This window comes from Eptesicus fuscus, chromosome 20 (assembly GCF_027574615.1).
Source record: "Eptesicus fuscus isolate TK198812 chromosome 20, DD_ASM_mEF_20220401, whole genome shotgun sequence".
In the NCBI taxonomy this organism is placed as follows: Eukaryota; Metazoa; Chordata; class Mammalia; order Chiroptera; family Vespertilionidae; genus Eptesicus; species Eptesicus fuscus.
This window is the reverse complement of record NC_072492.1, coordinates 24,800,631-24,816,961: the sequence shown is the minus strand read 5'-3', so window position 1 is coordinate 24,816,961 and position 16,331 is coordinate 24,800,631. Positions and strand designations below refer to the sequence as shown.

Below are 16,331 nucleotides of genomic sequence, written 5' to 3'. Positions count from 1 at the left end.
GGAGGGAAAATATCCTACGTCCACTAGTAATACTCAGGCAGCATGCTCTAGCGTACAATAGGATTATTGCTTTAGGTACAGACAGTGCAAAAACACACTCTGTGGTCTATGAGAGTACTCGTACGGATCCGGGGTGCGGGGAATGAAAAGGAAACTTAGTAGATAGCGCGGTAAGTAAATGTGGGCTCTAATGCATCTAAACAGCACTTTCCATGTGAAGACGATCACCATCCAAACTGAAAGGATGAGGAAAGCGCCTACAACGGAAGAGGGCGAGGGGTAGCGCTGGGTTCATTTGTGCACCGTGTTGGCATGGTAACTCACAGACTGGTCTGGAAAACTGAGAGCCACTGTTCTCCCAGGGCCCTTTCGGTGGATCCAAACACAGGGTCCTGGCCGAGCGGGGAAGAGCGACCGCGAAGCCGCGTGGAAAGGGCAGGAGTGGGGAGGAGGAGAGGGGCAGGAAACCCCGCCGGAGGTCTCCATAGTCCGGTAAAAACATGGCACCTTTCTGATTGGGGAGCTGAAAGAGGATGAGAGGGTTCTCTGGAAATGGCAAGTGCAAAGGACCGCACGCCGCTGGCCACACGCGTGCGCTCACGCCCATGCGCCCAGCGCGCACACGCCAGGCGGAGTCCGTTGTGTTGACTGATGCCTCCGGTAAAGTGCTGACGTCGGGAAGGTCGGGTCGGGTGTGGTGCTGTCATAGGGGAAACGCAGTGTCCATCTAGTCCAAAGCCAGCCCCCCCCCGCCCCCCGCCCCCATACCGTCCTACAGGGGCCCGTGCCTGGCCTCGTACTTGGCCAGAATGTTCTTGCACTTGCCCAGCTCCTTGCGCAAGTCGGCCACCTCCTGGCGCAGGGCCGAGTTCTCCTTCTCCAGGAAGGACGCGCGGATGGCGATCTGGTTCTCCTTCAGCCGCCGCGCGTCGCGGGAGCGCTTGGCTGCCATGTTGTTCTTTCTGCGCCTTGCCCAGTACTTGTCATCCTGCTCGGTAGGTACAGAAGGAAAAGGAAACAAGATATTAGATTTCGGCAGAGCTGAGGGCCCGCCGGGCCGCTGGCAGGCCTTGGGGCTGCGCCCAGGCACCAGCCCACGAGTCTTAACCTGCGTCTCCTTCCTGGACCGTCTCAGCAACGCTGCGTGGAGTCCATGGGCCATGGCTCCCTTCCCGGAGCAGGGACCGGCCTGTCACCACGCGCTCCTGCCCTCTTTGCCCAGCAGAGCATGCGCCCCACGAGGAGAGGTCGGAGGCTGGGCGAAAGCACACCCTAAATGGCCTTCCAGATTTCTCCACTCTTTTTGCTGAAATTTTTATTTTTTGAGCCCTTCTCTTCCATGGGCACTCATATTTTTTTTAAAAAAATACATGTTTTTATTGATTTCAGAGAGGAAGGGAGAGGGGAGAGAGAGAGAAACATCAATGATGAGAGAGAATCATGGATGGGCTGTCTCCTGCACGCCCCCTACTGGGGATGGGGCCCACAACCCAGGAATGTGCCCTAACTGGGAATCTAACCGTGACCTCCAGGCTCAGAGGTCAAATCTCAGCCACTGAGCCACTCTGGCCGGGCCTCCTAAGCTTTTTGATACAGGGTTGATATAACATTGTTGGAAGGCAATATCTGCCAACTATTTAAATGCACGTGCCACTGATCTAGCGACTCCACCTCTAACGTCTCATCCTGCGGCAGCCTTCATGCGTGTGCACGTAGACACCGGCACCCCGTGTTCACTGCGGCGCCGTTTGCAATAGGAAAGAAGTGGGGGGAAACCTACTTATTGGTAAGAGATCTGATAACGACATAATGATGGCGAATACTCTGCAGCTATTAAAAATGATAATCCAGTCGAACCAGAAGGATGTCCACGATATACCATTATGTGGGTGGAAACGACAGTAATCTCAGATAGATGTGTATGGTCTCCTCCCACTCTGCTTTAAAAAATCACAGTATTACGTATCCGTAGGGAGAGGCCCCGAGTGGTTTATGCCAAGCTGTGAAAAGCGATGCCTTCAGAGGAGGATTCGAGGGAGGAGGCCACGGGGAGAGGGAGGATCGTTCACTTTCCAGTTCATAGCCCTCTGAACTGTTGGCATATGACGTAACGGACATGGACATTTTGGCAATTCAAAACAGGAATTAAAGAAAAACCCACCAAACTTCTACCTGCCACCACATCAACATACTCCTACTGGTGGCTACCACTTAAATAATTTGCTCTGATTTCCTGTTTCCCGGTTCTCTGCGCATTCATTAGCCTGAGTAATGTTTAACTGGTCAACAAGAAAACAGTCCCTTCTCCCCCTCCCCCTCCCTGCTCCTCCTGCCAGAAGAAAGGAAAATACTCCCGGGGAGACTAAGAAACTAAGCCCTCTTTCAGACCTTCCGAACGGATTTATGGCGCCACCTGGTGCATTCTGCCACTCCCCCTGCTCCCTGCCCCCCTTTCCAACAATGACTTGCAAGAGTGAATCGCGCTCCATCCTGGCAAGCCTAATACCTGTAGTTACATGCCACCCAGAGAAAGTGGGTGAGGTCAGTCCTCACCCTCCCCCAGGATTCCAAGGGGCAGTTGGCACTGGAGGAGGTCACGTGGGTTGGGGCCAAGGCTGCAAGCCAGGTCCAAGGTCAGTGGCCCGCCCCCATACCTGCCCCTTACCCTCAGCAGACATCTGCGCTAATCAAAGACATAAGGTGTGAGGCAGACATGTGCAGGCACCTCTGTCTGCTTTCACAAGCTGGGACTTTTATTTACAAAGTGCGTTCAGCTTTCTGTATATTTCATAATGATATGTAACAAACTGGAAAAAAAAAAAAAAAGACCTTCCTACTAGCTGGTGCCAGGACTGTCCTTAGAGAGGAGTTAGCTTGGGCAGGTGGTGGGATTTGTTATTTTGCTTCGGAAAGGGAGCAGGGGGCTGGAGAAAGGGGAGGGGCCACGCTAGTGGATGAGAGAGGCTGGGAGGAGCTGGGGGAGTGAAAGGTTTCCCGGGGCGGAATGGGCCCAAGTGTAGCCTCTGGTAGAGCCCGAAGTTGTTTGTGTTACTTTGATGGAAGGGCCAATTGCACCCTCTCCACCCCCACCCCCCCCCCACCCTCCCGACCTCGTGTGTCAGGAGGTCTGCCATCCTCCTCAATGCTCCTGGGAGTGTGGCTTCCAAGGTCATTCGAAAGAGGGGCTGACATAGGGTGTGCCGAACCTGCACCCAGGGCAACAGGGCCCGCGAGGTGCAGACGGACGTGAGAAACACCCCCTGGGGTGTTGTAGAAGCTGTGTGTGTTGGGGGGACAGATGGGGTGTAGGCCATGGACTTGGTTTGTGACCACATCATAGGGCCCAGGGAGTCACCAGTTCACTCAACCAACTTCTCTGTCTCTTGGAGCTCTCACCTCTGAGGCGGTTCCATCCCCAGCCTCCCCTGTCCACACCTGGAGCTGAGCTAGGAAAGGCGAGGAATGGGAGGTGGGGGCAGGAATGGAGGGAGGACGCAGAAGGCAGGGATGACGGTGGGCTGTCCTGGCGGAGAAAAGCCAGGCCGCTGCCCTGTGTATCGCAGGAGACTGAGGGGCTGATCGATTTGGCACTACATCCCCTGGCCCCTTCTCCCCCGCCCCCAGGGGCAGATGCCACCCAGCTGCCCAGTCACCCCCACCCAGCAAGGACCCCTCCGTCCTGTCCCATCATCTTCCTGATGTCCCCTCCCCCCACCAGGCCAGCATTCCTTCTCACCAGACTAGAAGTGCCTGGAGGGTAAGGAACAATGCCAGGACCAATTCGCCTCAGAATCCCCAGCCCCTGACACAGGGCTTGGCACACACTGGCATTGGAAAGATATGTGTCAAATGAATGAATGGATGCTGCAAAGTATGAAGACATCACAGTGATTACATGGAGTCTCAGCTAGGAGCAGTGTGCCACCCCTTCACCCTCCCAGGGGACGCATCTTGACCCAAATGCATGGCTCAAGGGAGGAAGCGCGGGCAGCGGTGGGGAAGCCCGGTTCACTCATCCAGTGCTGGGGCCACAGATGGGTCTCCCCCCGACCCAAGCTCAGAGCTTCCCGCTTCCCACGAGTGCATGGTCTGTGGCCCGAGGCTTCCCTCCCAACTGAAGAAATCCAAGGACACGAGGCAGGAGGATGTTCCTGCCGCTCCCACCTGCCACGGGAAAAGGTCAGGCGTGGCTCTGACAACAGTGATACGCATCATCCCAGCACAGAAGGTTTCCATGTGGCCTCTCTGTTGCCAAGGTTACCTGGGATATTAGGTGGGCTGGCCCTCTGCTTTGACCTTGAAAATTCGGAGACCCTACGAAGGTCTGGCTGGAAGCTACATCTATTTCTCAGCAGCATCCTTTCAAACTACCTTCCATTCAAAAGGGTTTAGTGTGAGAGATGAGCTCTGAAATACAGCAGGACGGCTAAGCACACAAGATGAGAGAAACCCTCCGGTGGAAAGAAGATACCTGCTCGCCCAAGGACCTAACCCTATGGTGCCCCTTCACACGCCGTCGCAGGCTAACCATCAATTCCCTGGCCAGGTTAGATGTTCTGGTGTTTTACTACGCACTTTCCTCTCCTGATTCTCAGGGGGGCAGCTACTGGTCCGTCCCCCAGGAGTCCCTGTTGTAGCCCCTGCCAGGGCAGCGTGCTACAGGGACCTGCTTGGAAGCTAGAAGCCTCTCGGGGACCAGGCTCGGCCTTCCTCCACCTGGCAGTGAGCAGTGCTCGCCTATTTCACTGTCTGCTTCTCCTTTTCTTCAACTGCAAAATGGTAACTTAGTCTAGTGAATCTCTGAGGTCTGTTCAGCCCTGACAATTCTGTATCCCGCCAGGTAATCACAGGTACGGAGATGACGGCAGTGATTTAAATCGGCCAGACACTCCCCCTCCAATGCTCTTTCTGGATGGAAAAGTAGAGGTAACGAGTCTAAGCCAGTCCCAGGACAATGCCCCAAACTCCCAGCCAAGGAGCAACACTCCATCTGAACCATACTGAGGCCTGAGAAATGGGGGTCAGAAATTAGGAAAGGGTTAAGGAATTATGCTTGGTTCCAATACCTTGAATGTATATAATCATATCTTCATTGTCCACATGCTTGGAATGAAGCATAAACACAGACAAGTCTAAGCAACAGCTAATCAAAAGTGGTTCTAATTTAATACCAGTGGACATGCATCATTTTAAAGAATTCCCTCCCTAAGGTATCATTAAATGTGTCAGAATAATTTCAAGTTGCATCTGATTTCCCAGGATAAATCTATTTTCCTTTATAAATAATGTGTCCCTTCAACACAGCAGAGAAAAACCAACTCGGAATTAACCTTTTGTTGAGATAGTCACGTGATCATTATTTGAGGTACAGAGTGAACATTACAAAGAAACAGTGTCAGGGAACCCACCAGCTTCTTGAACAAAACCCCGCCCTGGTCACCCAAGGTTGGCAATGGGGAGAGGGGTCCTGTCTCCAGCTGTTGTTCCCCGAGGCCCCCAGGGAAAGGACAGCAGTTAATTATCAATCAATTCCCCCAGGGAATTTCCCCCGGAAGACGAGGAGGCCAAGATGCCCTTCCCCAATGATTTTCTCTCTCTTTCCAACCTTGGAAGGTTATAGTTTGATTTTGTTGGCCTTTCCTATGTTTCCTTGCAATTTGCCTCCTTCATGGGCTGCAAATAGCTCCAGCATGTTATCGCTCCTCCTTCTTTCTGGGCATCACCGAGACATGAAAGGCATGTTTCAGAAGGCACCCAGAGAGGAAGCAACTTGCTGAGTCACATGCCAAGAAACAGGATCAGAAATCAAGAGTCCTTTGTCCACCAGCCTGTGTGATCTTCCCGGGGTCACCCTTTTAATCCGCCTCTTGATCCTCCCACTCGCTACTTGCCCGCAGCCTGGTTACCAGTTCCAATTTACCTTCAGATCATCAGGGATGAAGACTTTGCGAGCTTTCTTAATCATGGGCTGCGGCTTCAGTTCTTCCTCGGAGAACTTGCGTTTGCGAGGGTCAAACATTTCCTGGCCGGGGATGCTGGACAGGGCGAGATCCGCCGGGTCCGGCTCATAACCCACCGGGACCTGGATGGTGTCGGGATCGATGGGGCTCGGTGTATTGCGGTTCGCCGGCAACAGCTGACCTGGAACAACACGGGGGTTTCAATTCATCAACACCCTAGGGCCGTGGTCGGCAAACTGCGGCTCGCGAGCCACATGCGGCTCTTTGGCCCCTTGAGTGTGGCTCTTCCACAAAATACTACAGCCTGGGCGAGTCTATTTTGAAGAAGTGGCTTTAGAAGAAGTTTAAGTTTAGAAAATTTGGCTCTCAAAAGAAATTTCAATCGTTGTACTGTTGATATTTGGCTCTGTTGACTAATGAGTTTGCCGACCACTGCCCTAGGGAGACCCAGTCGATACAGCTTGGTGATGCTTCAAGGTGAGTGACAAGTCTGCATGTTACTGATATCTGATCCTAAGCCTGTTCATCTTATTCATCCTCACCGCGTTCCTGGGAGCACGACTGAGCAGGACTTTACTCAGATCGTGCACAACCAAGACCCACAAACACGTGGTCACAAACTAAATTAAAAAATACCTGTGTTCAGCCCAGCTGGCATTGCTTAGGGGTTGGGCGTCGACCTATGATCCAGGAGGTCACGGTTTGATTCCCTGTCAGGGCACATGCCTGGGTTGTGGGCTCGATCCCCAGTAGAGGGTTTGCAGGAGGCAGCCAATCGATGATTCTCTCTCATCATTGATGTTTCTATCTCTCTCTCCCTCTCCCTTCCTCTCTGAAATCAATAAAAATATATTAAACAAACAAACACCTGTGTTCATTCTTTTCTGCAACCCATCCATGGACCAGCTCCATGCCAGGTGCTACAGGTACAATGGCTAGAAATACATGACTGTTACCTTCAAGGTGTTTTCCAGACAAATCAGGGAACCAGACCAATAACTAGCCAGTGAGGACACAGTGACGGTGCCCGGATGGACGCCGACCTCACGTGCTTCCAGAGTGTGGGCAGCAGTGCCTAACAGGGAGGTTAGGGGACATCTCCTAGAGATGACACAATTAATTATCTTGACAAAAGATAACTAGCCCGAAAAGGTAATCTGGGCATAAACACAAGACAGAAGGTTACATTTCTGAGGAACCACAAGCAGGCGTGGTGGCTGCAGCACTGAATGGAGCACACGTGGAGGGGCGAGGTGCGAGTGAACTAGGAACAGGAAGGTGGGCGTGGGGTGTTATAAAAGGCCCCGAGTTGATGTCGGTGAAGAGTTCTGAGCACTGAAGGGAGGCGCAGAGCTGAGCTTTGGAGAGAAGAGTCAGGTGGCGTGAGGAATGGACTGAAGGGGGCAAGGCTGGGGTGGGAGACCAGCTCCCAGGCCGTTGTGATAACCCACGCACGGCGCCGACTGGCCCCAGGGACAGTGAGAGGGGACAGGCTCCAGGAACATCTAACGGAGTAGGAAGGACACAATGGAGCCGGTCTCACTTCCACTTGAAGGTTCTCCAGGCTAACCCCGGAAACGCACCAGCGTCCACTGGACAGCAGGGCTCCTGAGTTTGCTCACGCGTCTCCCTGGCGGAATGAACTTCCTAACGGACCACACTGTTTGCGTGGGGAGCTCTGAATCTTCCTTCTAGTTTCGCCTGAAGTTTTCAATCGCTCCTTTCAGGCCCAGGGGATCCCGGAGTGGACACAGCTCCGCTCTGCTGGGCCCGGCTCCTCCTCCTCCTCGCGGCCAGTGGCTGGCAGCGTGTGTGTGTCCTGCAGCTTCATCGAAGCCCACCCCAGGTTGAAGGGCAAAGCCAGGGGCTTGCATTCCAGCAAAACTGTGAAACCAGGCCTGTCTATTTCCTGGAAAGGCCTGCTGGGGAGCTTGCAAAACGAATGTTCTGGGTGACCTTCCAGCCCCCGCTCCGCTCTGAGCGCCCTCTGTCTCTCCTTTGCCAAAGGGGAAGCGAAGGGCCCCCGAGGCACTGGCCGCGGACGGAGGTGTCGCCTTAGCCAGGCTGAGCTGGGCTCCGGACTGGACCGTGGCGAGCTGGGTTTGATCTCTTGCCTCTTGACATCGCCTCAGACAACAAACCATGTCTGAGTCAAACGGGGCTTTTCTTTTCCCTTTGGAATTGCTCTTTGAACTTAATAACAAAGCTACCCGGTGGGGGTGGTGATGAGTCCAGCCAAGTTAACTCAGTAGAAAATGTGGATAACCAAGATGCTGAGAGGGTAGCTTTGGGGAGAAGGGAGACCCCGCTGTGATTCTCAGGTCCTTTGCCTCTATGACCGCCTCCCCACCCCACTCCCCCACCGCACGCGCACGCTCCCTTCTCCTACCCGCTGCAAGCCTCTCTTAATTCGCGTTTCCTAAATCGAATGGCTCCAAGTTATTTCGACTTCCTCCCTAGTACCTCGGTATTCTGTTGGTTATGCTATATTAAAAGTAGTAAAATGTTCTCTTTTATTGCTTTATACAAGTTAAGCTTCCCACACACACACACCCCTCCTCTACCAGACCTCATGGTCTTTTGTGGTTTATCTGTTTCACCGCCCGCCCCCCCCAACCCCACCCCTCACCGTGGTCCCTACATCAGAGTCCAGCTTCTACAAAGAGTGCTCCTCATTAACGGGCCCTTGGCGAGCTGGGCCCTGACCTTCATCCCCGGGCATTCTGACAAGGCCACTTCCCGGCCAGGCAGAGCCTTCCTCGGCATTCCTTCTCTCCAGCCCTTTCTTCCAGCCCTGCCTGCAGGATGGGGAAAATCTAACTGGACCGCAGACGGGGCCCATGGCTTCCCCAGCACCAAAAAACAGCAAAGGGCAAAGGACCTGAGAATCACAGCGGGGTCTCTCTTCTCCCCAAAGCTACCCTCTCAGCATCTTGGTTATCCACATTTTCTACTGACTTAACTTGGCTGGACTCATCCCCCCCCCACCCCCAATCCCCTTATTCCAAAATGTCAAGTCTCATTGGATAATGGGGAGGAGGATCTTTACTTTTCATCCTACCTTCTGTGGGTTTGCAAAATTGTAATGTAAGAATTCTCAATTTGAGAACGTATCATGCATAACTTTGAAAAAATCACCACAGATGCTCACTGCAACATTTGAACAAATGCAGCAATGGGTCAAGAAGCCATCCGCTCCCTTGTTCCCCAACCATCTTGCTGCCCCTTCGCAAGGTGATCCCCCTTAACTACGTGTGTGAGCCTTCAGACCTTGGCTGTTGCCCAGACACCATATGACTGCCATATCTCTTCAATAACGCTTCAATATACCACGTACATTTCCCATGTTAGTGTAAAGGACGAGAACTCCTTTGTTCTTTTCAAAGGTTCAGTGTATTTCCCCAATCACTCTCCAAGGACGGGTTTTGAGGTATGTGAGCACTTCTGTAGAAAAGATTCCAAGAAGTGGCACTGCTCATGCAACAGGCATGTGCGTCTTATGTTTCCAAACGTTCTGCTAAACTGTCACATCTATTTACACTTGCACCAACACTTATGAGAATGCACTTCCTCAGGATTAAATATTCATGTTCTAAATGTTTCCAGTCTGATACACATCCAGCTCGAATGCCACCTCCTCGGATCCCCGGCTTCCCTCCACCGTCCTGTTCCATTTCCTTTACAATACTGTCTCCACCCAAAATCACCTTTTGTGTCTGACATTTGTTGACCACCTCCCTCCACTCACAGGATGGGGGTCTTGTCTCGTTTGCTGGGGCGTCCCCGGTTTTGAGGTAGAACACACACGGAGAGGAAGCTCCGTGTAAATGATAGAGTAGCCAGAGGTAAACACTCCCAGATCCCAACAAGGACACTTTTTGGAAACAGGCACTTTTTTCTTTTTATTTATTATATTTTGCAAATTGTCTATCATAAGTATCTTTGACTTTAAAAAATCAGAAGAAAAAAAAAACATGATTTTCAAAAAATGGACTTTGCTTACTTTGCACATAGTACGCTCGGGAGGCTATGCCAAATACTGCGGCGAGAGAGCGTTCAGAAAGAAAGAGGGGGAAGACAGGAGCAGGAGGAGACCAGAGGGGGCAGTGGGCTGGAGAAAGAAGAGAAAGAGAGAGAAAGGAACTGAGAAACCGAAGAACCACAAGAATGAAAGAAGGGAGGGAGGGAGTGAGGGAGGAAGGAAGGAAGGAAGGAAGGAAGGAAGGAAGGAAGGAAGGAAGGAAGGAAGGACATAAGGGGGAAACAGAGAGAAAGACAGAGGATGAGAAAGAAAACGCTTAGGCAAAGGTTAAATGAGGAGTCCCCTGGACCCCAGCAGCTGGGGATCTGTCCAGACACCCCTACTTGCCAAGTGTCCGAGCCTCACATGCTGATGCGCTGACATTAAGGCAACAACGAATCACACACATACCACCGCCCCCCCCACCCACCCCCACACACACACACACACCCCTCCTTTGCACTGGCCCCAGACGGTGCCCAGTGGTGCTGTCCAGGACTCCAGGACAAACCCCTGAGAGGCCTGCTGTAAAGATCGCCTTGATCTGAGCGGCCCTTTTCCAACCCCTCTCTCCGCACAGTAACCGCTGTCAACAGAAACACGGGTAAAACAATACGCCGGCTCAATCCAGCATGTAAGCGATGGAAGGGGTCCGTCTGTTACCCTTTACTGAGAGGGTGAACACGTGGAGTCCCCGGGCGGAATCACCCTGAGTCACAGCCATAGTATCTGGGTGGGACCCTTGCCTCGCCAGCCTCTCCGACGTATTACTTCATTTAATCCTCACCACAGCCCTGTGAAGGGGGAATCATTGGTATGTCCATTTTCCAGACGTGGAAATAAAGAATAGAAATAGTATAAGACAAGTTCAGAAATAATCATTTGCCCGGGGCTGCCCAGCTGGTAGATGAAGCAGAGACTAACCTCACCATCTTTCTGACTCCAAAACTCAAGTTCTTTTCTTTAAAAATAATATATTTTTATTTATTTTAGAGAGGAAGAGAGAGGGAGAGAGAAAGAGAGAGAGAGAGAGAGAGAGAGAGAGAGAGAGAGAGAGACATCAATGATGAGAGAGAATCATTGATCAGCTGCCTCCTGCTCACCCCACACTGGGGATTGAGCGCAAAACCTGGGCATGTGCCCTGACCGGGAATCAAACCGTGACCTCCTGGTTCCTAGGTCAATGCTCAACCCCTGAGCCTTGCCGGTCGGGATAAAACGCAAGTTCTCAATCATGGAAATGGCCTGAGGGAAGCAATGGACTGCGTGCACCCGAGTGAGTCCTGGTGGGGACCTGGGCAGGAGCCTAACGAGACCATTGCACTGAACCCTCAGCCCACACTGCAGGGGGGTAGGTGCCCCTCACTTTCTGCACGAGGAAATGGGGGTGGGGCCAGAAAGCTAGAAGGTCAGGTGCAACCCAGTTTCGGTCCATTCCACCCACAGTCCATGCTTTCTCATCTACTTCGCTCGCCTCAAAGGGGCAGGAGAGGAAGAAAGGGGGGGGACCCTGCAGGTCCCTCCTCTCTAGATCCACATTTCCTGGGCAGCAGGTGATCCCCCCAAAAGGCAGGAATTGCCTCCTGTCATGGACAAGAGCCCCCAGGAAGTTATAGGCAACCAGCACCCCACTCCCTTTTCCTCTCTTCCTTCTTCTTCTTTTTTTAAAAAATATATTTTTATTGATTTCAGAGAGGAAGGGAGAGGGGGAGAGAAACATCAATGATGAGAGAGAATCATTGATCGGCTGCCTCCTGCACGCCCCCTAATGGGGATTGAGCCCACAACCCGACATGTGCCCTTAAAAAGCCTCTGATGGCTGAGACCTGCCTCATAGGGGAAGGGGGAGGGGAAGGGGGAGGACTCCTGGCCGAGAGGACCTCTCACATAGTCTCTCAGGGGGATGTGAAGCTGGCTTCCAAGGGCATCGCACAGGGAGGCATGTTTTACGTCCATGCCCTTACATTACCAGTACTTCAAGGAACGCCTGCTTGGCTGGGTTCGAGTAAAGAAAGGCATTTGGGACTCTGTGCTGAGGTTCTGCTCCGGCCTCCGTCCCTCCACCTTGACCTGCCCTGAGATGCACGGCTCATCAGAAGGTGCAGACAGACGTGGACTCGTCGTGGCTCTGCCCCTAAATAGCTCTGTGGCCCAGGGCCTGTCACTCCAGCACGGAGCGTCCTGTTCCCTCGTGTGTCAAGTGGGGAAATAATATCATCTCACAGGGCTAGAGGGGATGGGCAGCACGTGGGAGGGCCCCAGAGGGCTGTGGGGGGCACACCTCCCCTCACACCCTCCCCCGGCTCCCACTCTCCTCCACCTGCAGCCCGAGTGAGGCCTGTGACGTCACCCGTGTGACCCCGTGTCCAGGACAAGCCCTCTGCCCTGGGCCTGTGCAGCGGTGCCCCCGGTGCCCGGACGTGACTCGGCAGCTCCCGCCTTGGCAGGCGCCGGGCTGGCTTCACAAGCCTCCCGTTCCGAGCGCGTTTACCATCACGCTCCAGGCCGGCGTGTCAGCAGCAAACACACCTCCTGGCGCTGAGAGGTGAGACCAGAGGAGCTCACACCACAGGCGTTTGGAGTCCGGGGCACAGGGTGCGGCAGAAGCTCCAGCTGTGGTCAGAGCTCGTGTGGGCCCTGGCTTCTCACCACGCCCCGAGACAGCCCCCTCTCCCTGTCCCCCTTTCCCCTTAGCTGCCCCAGCACCTCAGGGCACAGAGAAGTGGCGGGTGGGCCGGAAATGAACTCCCAGTGCCTGAGACTACGGCCTGCGTGAGATACAGTTCAGATTGCAACACGGCCCCCTGAGGTGGGTATGGAGGGTTGTGAGTGGGAAACAAGAGGTGATGTCCTTCACACACACACACACACACACACACACACACACACCCCGGCAGGTGCGGAACTGCAGCGGGAGAGTGCAGGCCTGGTGTCCCTGTCCTGTAGGGAATGCGTGGTGCGTGGTGAGGGGAAGGCCTGGTGTCCTTGTGCTGTAGGGAATGCGTGGTGCGTGGTGAGGGGAAGGCCTGGTGTCCTTGTCCTGTAGGGAATGCGTGGTGTGTGGTGAGGGGAAGGCCTGGTGTCCTTGTCCTGTAGGGAATGAGTGGTGCGTGGTAAGGAGAAGGCCTGGTGTCCTTGTCCTGTAGGGAATGCGTGGTGTGTGGTGAGGGGAAGGCCTGGTGTCCTTGTCCTGTAGGGAATGCGTGGTGCATGGTGAGGGGAAGGCCTGGTGTCCTTGTCCTGTAGAGAATGAGTGGTGTGTGGTGCATGGTGAGGGGAAGGCCTGGTGTCCTTGTCCTGTAGGGAATGCGTGGTGCGTGGTGAGGGAAGGCCTGGTGTCCTTGTCCTGTAGGGAATGCGTGGTGCGTGGTGAGGGGAAGGCCTGGTGTCCTTGTCCTGTAGGGAATGCGTGGTGCGTGGTGAGGGGAAGGCCTGGTGTCCTTGTCCTGTAGGGAATGCGTGGTGCGTGGTGAGGGGAAGGCCTGGTGTCCTTGTCCTGTAGGGAATGCGTGGTGTGTGGTGAGGGGAAGGCCTGGTGTCCTTGTCCTGTAGGGAATGCGTGGTGCGTGGTGAGGGGAAGGCCTGGTGTCCTTGTCCTGTAGGGAATGCGTGGTGCGTGGTGAGGAGAAGGCCTGGTGTCCTTGTCCTGTAGGGAATGCGTGGTGCGTGGTGAGGGGAAGGCCTGGTGTCCTTGTGCTGCAGGGAATGCGTGGTGTGTGGTGAGGGGAAGGCCTGGTGTCCTTGTCCTGTAGGGAATGCGTGGTGCGTGGTGAGGGGAAGGCCTGGTGTCCTTGTCCTGTAGGGAATGCGTGGTGCGTGGTGAGGGGAAGGCCTGGTGTCCTTGTAGGGAATGAGTGGTGCGTGGTGAGGGGAAGGCCTGGTGTCCTTGTCCTGTAGGGAATGCGTGGTGTGTGGTGAGGGGAAGGCCTGGTGTCCTTGTCCTGTAGGGAATGCGTGGTGCGTGGTGAGGGGAAGGCCTGGGAACAGACGGTCATGTCCCAGCCAGCTTCCCCCTGGCTCCGAGTGTTTGCATTCCGCTGTGATTCGACCGTCCTGAAAGCATAGACCCCAGGCCCTCCCTAGGCTGCCCTGGCGACAGTGGCTGTGAGAGCCAATGACCATGTCAAGCCTCCCCGCGTCCACACACCGGAGGCCACGCAACAAGAGACGTTTGGAGGATCAAGTGGAGGCTCCAGTCCAGTGTGTGTCCGAGCAGGTCCTCAGAACCCCTGGGGGGTGCATGGTGTGGGCGCAATCACCCCGCAGAGGAGGGGAGCCGGGGGGGGGGGGGGCTGCTGCTTTCATTTCTGTGCTCACCCGGCCCTGGGTGGACTGCGTGCCACCCACCTGCCGCCTCACTCTGCCCTCGGACGTCCCTAGAAGCAGGCCGATGGGTACCCCTTGCCTATGGAGAAACGGAGCCACTGAGCAATTTCCTGGGCGTCCGAGGATGGGGCTGCCTTCTTCTCCAGCAGAGAAACAAGCTCGCCCGTCCCTGGAGTCTATTTCAGAGGCTCCTTCCTTTCCTAATGCCAACGTGCACCCCTTGAGTCAGCACCACGTGGGCCCTGGGGGCCTCCGGATTGTCTGAGTTGGTGAAAAGGTGCAGGCCCAGCCACTGGAAACCTGCAGTTTCTAAAGTGCTGCTACCGTGTAAGATGAAACTGACTGCTCCCCGCGCGACGTTAAGTTTTTGTTTGAACACAGAGGAGAGAGTGGGGCGGGGGACGAGGTAAGTGACGTGGTCCTCGCATCCACTGTGAACCCAGGAGCCCACGGTGAACTGACAGCCCGCCCTCTGCCCGAACAACACCCTTCCTCCTCTCCCCAGCCCCACCCCCCACACCAAGCCAAACAAACATAGGAAGAAAAACAGGATTGTCTTCAAGCCCGAGCTTCCGGATGAACATGAATAGCGTTCAGGTGTGTCTGTGGTTGTGCGGCCTCTCGAGGAGATCCACGAAAATGCTTTCCTGTGCGCGTCTCCAAGTTGCGCGCCCACAAGTAAACACGCTTTTCCAAAGCTGCCTGGCCTTGGCCCCTGGCCAGCGTCCTGTGCCATTCTCTCACCCAAGTTCACACAGAGTCCCAGCCAGCCCTGTGCGCCGCGATCCCTGCCTCCCGTCTGCGGGCAGCTCGGAGCCACACTCGCCCTCCAGTCTCCCAGTGACCACACTCTCCTCCAGGTCTCCTGGGGCCTGGGAACATTTCTCCATCCTGTCAGTTACCCACACACCTCTCAGGCAGGTGCGAGAAATGAGTCCCGGCCCAGAATCCCAGCACCCCAAGAGCTATGGGAATTTGTGAGATTCCCTGGCTTGAGTGAATCTGGGATGAGAGCAAAGGCTCATTCAGACACTAGCAGTACACATTCCTGGATGTTCCGTGGAGGTTTTCCTTGGTGGTTCAGATCCCGGTCATAGGTCAAGGGCAGGCCAGTCCACAGAGGATTTGGCCAACTGCAGTACCTTGTGAACTGTGGCCAATGGCTTCCCACCGCCTCCCCATCCGCACTCCTAGTCTGGCGCCCAAGAACCTCCCCTCTCAAGCGTATGGCTCCCGTCCTGTGTTCTCTGTTCCAGCCAAGCGGGTCCGCCTTGTTCCCTGGACATTCTTCCCTCACATCCTCTCCGCCTCTACCAGGCCGACCATCCATCAAGTCCAAGTCAAGCCTTCCTCCGCCTGACTGTCCCAGGGTCGATCACAACTTCTAACGTCCCTGACCTGGTACATTTAGTGTCTGTATCACATTGCACTTGGCATAGGCCAGCCTAGAGGATTTATCAGAGTAAGTGACTATAACTTTGAAGCAATATCTATTCTCTAACTAGATGAGAAATCATGTCAGGCAAAGTCCTTGCCAATGCCTTGCACATAAGATTATGAATAGCCCAACTGATTGGTTCAGTGGTTGAGCATTGACCTATGAACCAGGAGGTCATGGTTTGATTCCCGGTCAGGGCACATGCCCGGGTTGTGGGCTCGATCCCCAGTGTGGGGCATTGCAGGAGGCAGCTGATCAATGATTCTCTCTCATCATCGATGTTTCTATCTCCCTCTCCCTTCCTCCCTGAAATCAATAAAAATGTTAAAAACAAAAAGTTTAAATAATTGGAAGAGCACATTCAAATTAAGGCGAACTCCAAAGCCCTTTCTGTCTACACCTCCACCTCCACCCACTCATGTCCACCAGCAAAATGAATGCCAACAGCTAGTGTCCGGCGATTTCCGTCACGCAGCAGCTCCGGCTTCTACCCGTGCAGGGACCCTGGGGTGCTTACATGCTTCTTGGGACGTCAGGTGCCCACTTTCCATTCTCTGAAGGAGTATTTGTGAGGTGTGTCTGCATC

The 16,331-nt window shown here is 54.2% G+C and overlaps 1 protein-coding gene across 2 annotated transcripts in view; it reads right to left on the bottom strand.

Annotated features, from left to right (window-relative positions):
* Positions 1–718: 718 nt before the first annotated feature.
* Positions 719–16,331, bottom strand: part of HLF (HLF transcription factor, PAR bZIP family member) — a 44,818-nt gene continuing 29,205 nt past the window's right edge. The window contains exons 3-4 of one of the 2 annotated variants that reach the window (XM_054709621.1): positions 5,921–6,141; positions 719–991 (exon numbers count right to left, since the gene is read on the bottom strand). In XM_054709621.1, the coding sequence (XP_054565596.1) occupies positions 773–991; positions 5,921–6,141 (440 nt within the window). In that variant the 3' untranslated portion in view covers positions 719–772. The remainder of the gene's footprint in view (positions 992–5,920; positions 6,142–16,331) is intronic. The other variant, XM_054709622.1, reaches the window with a different exon arrangement.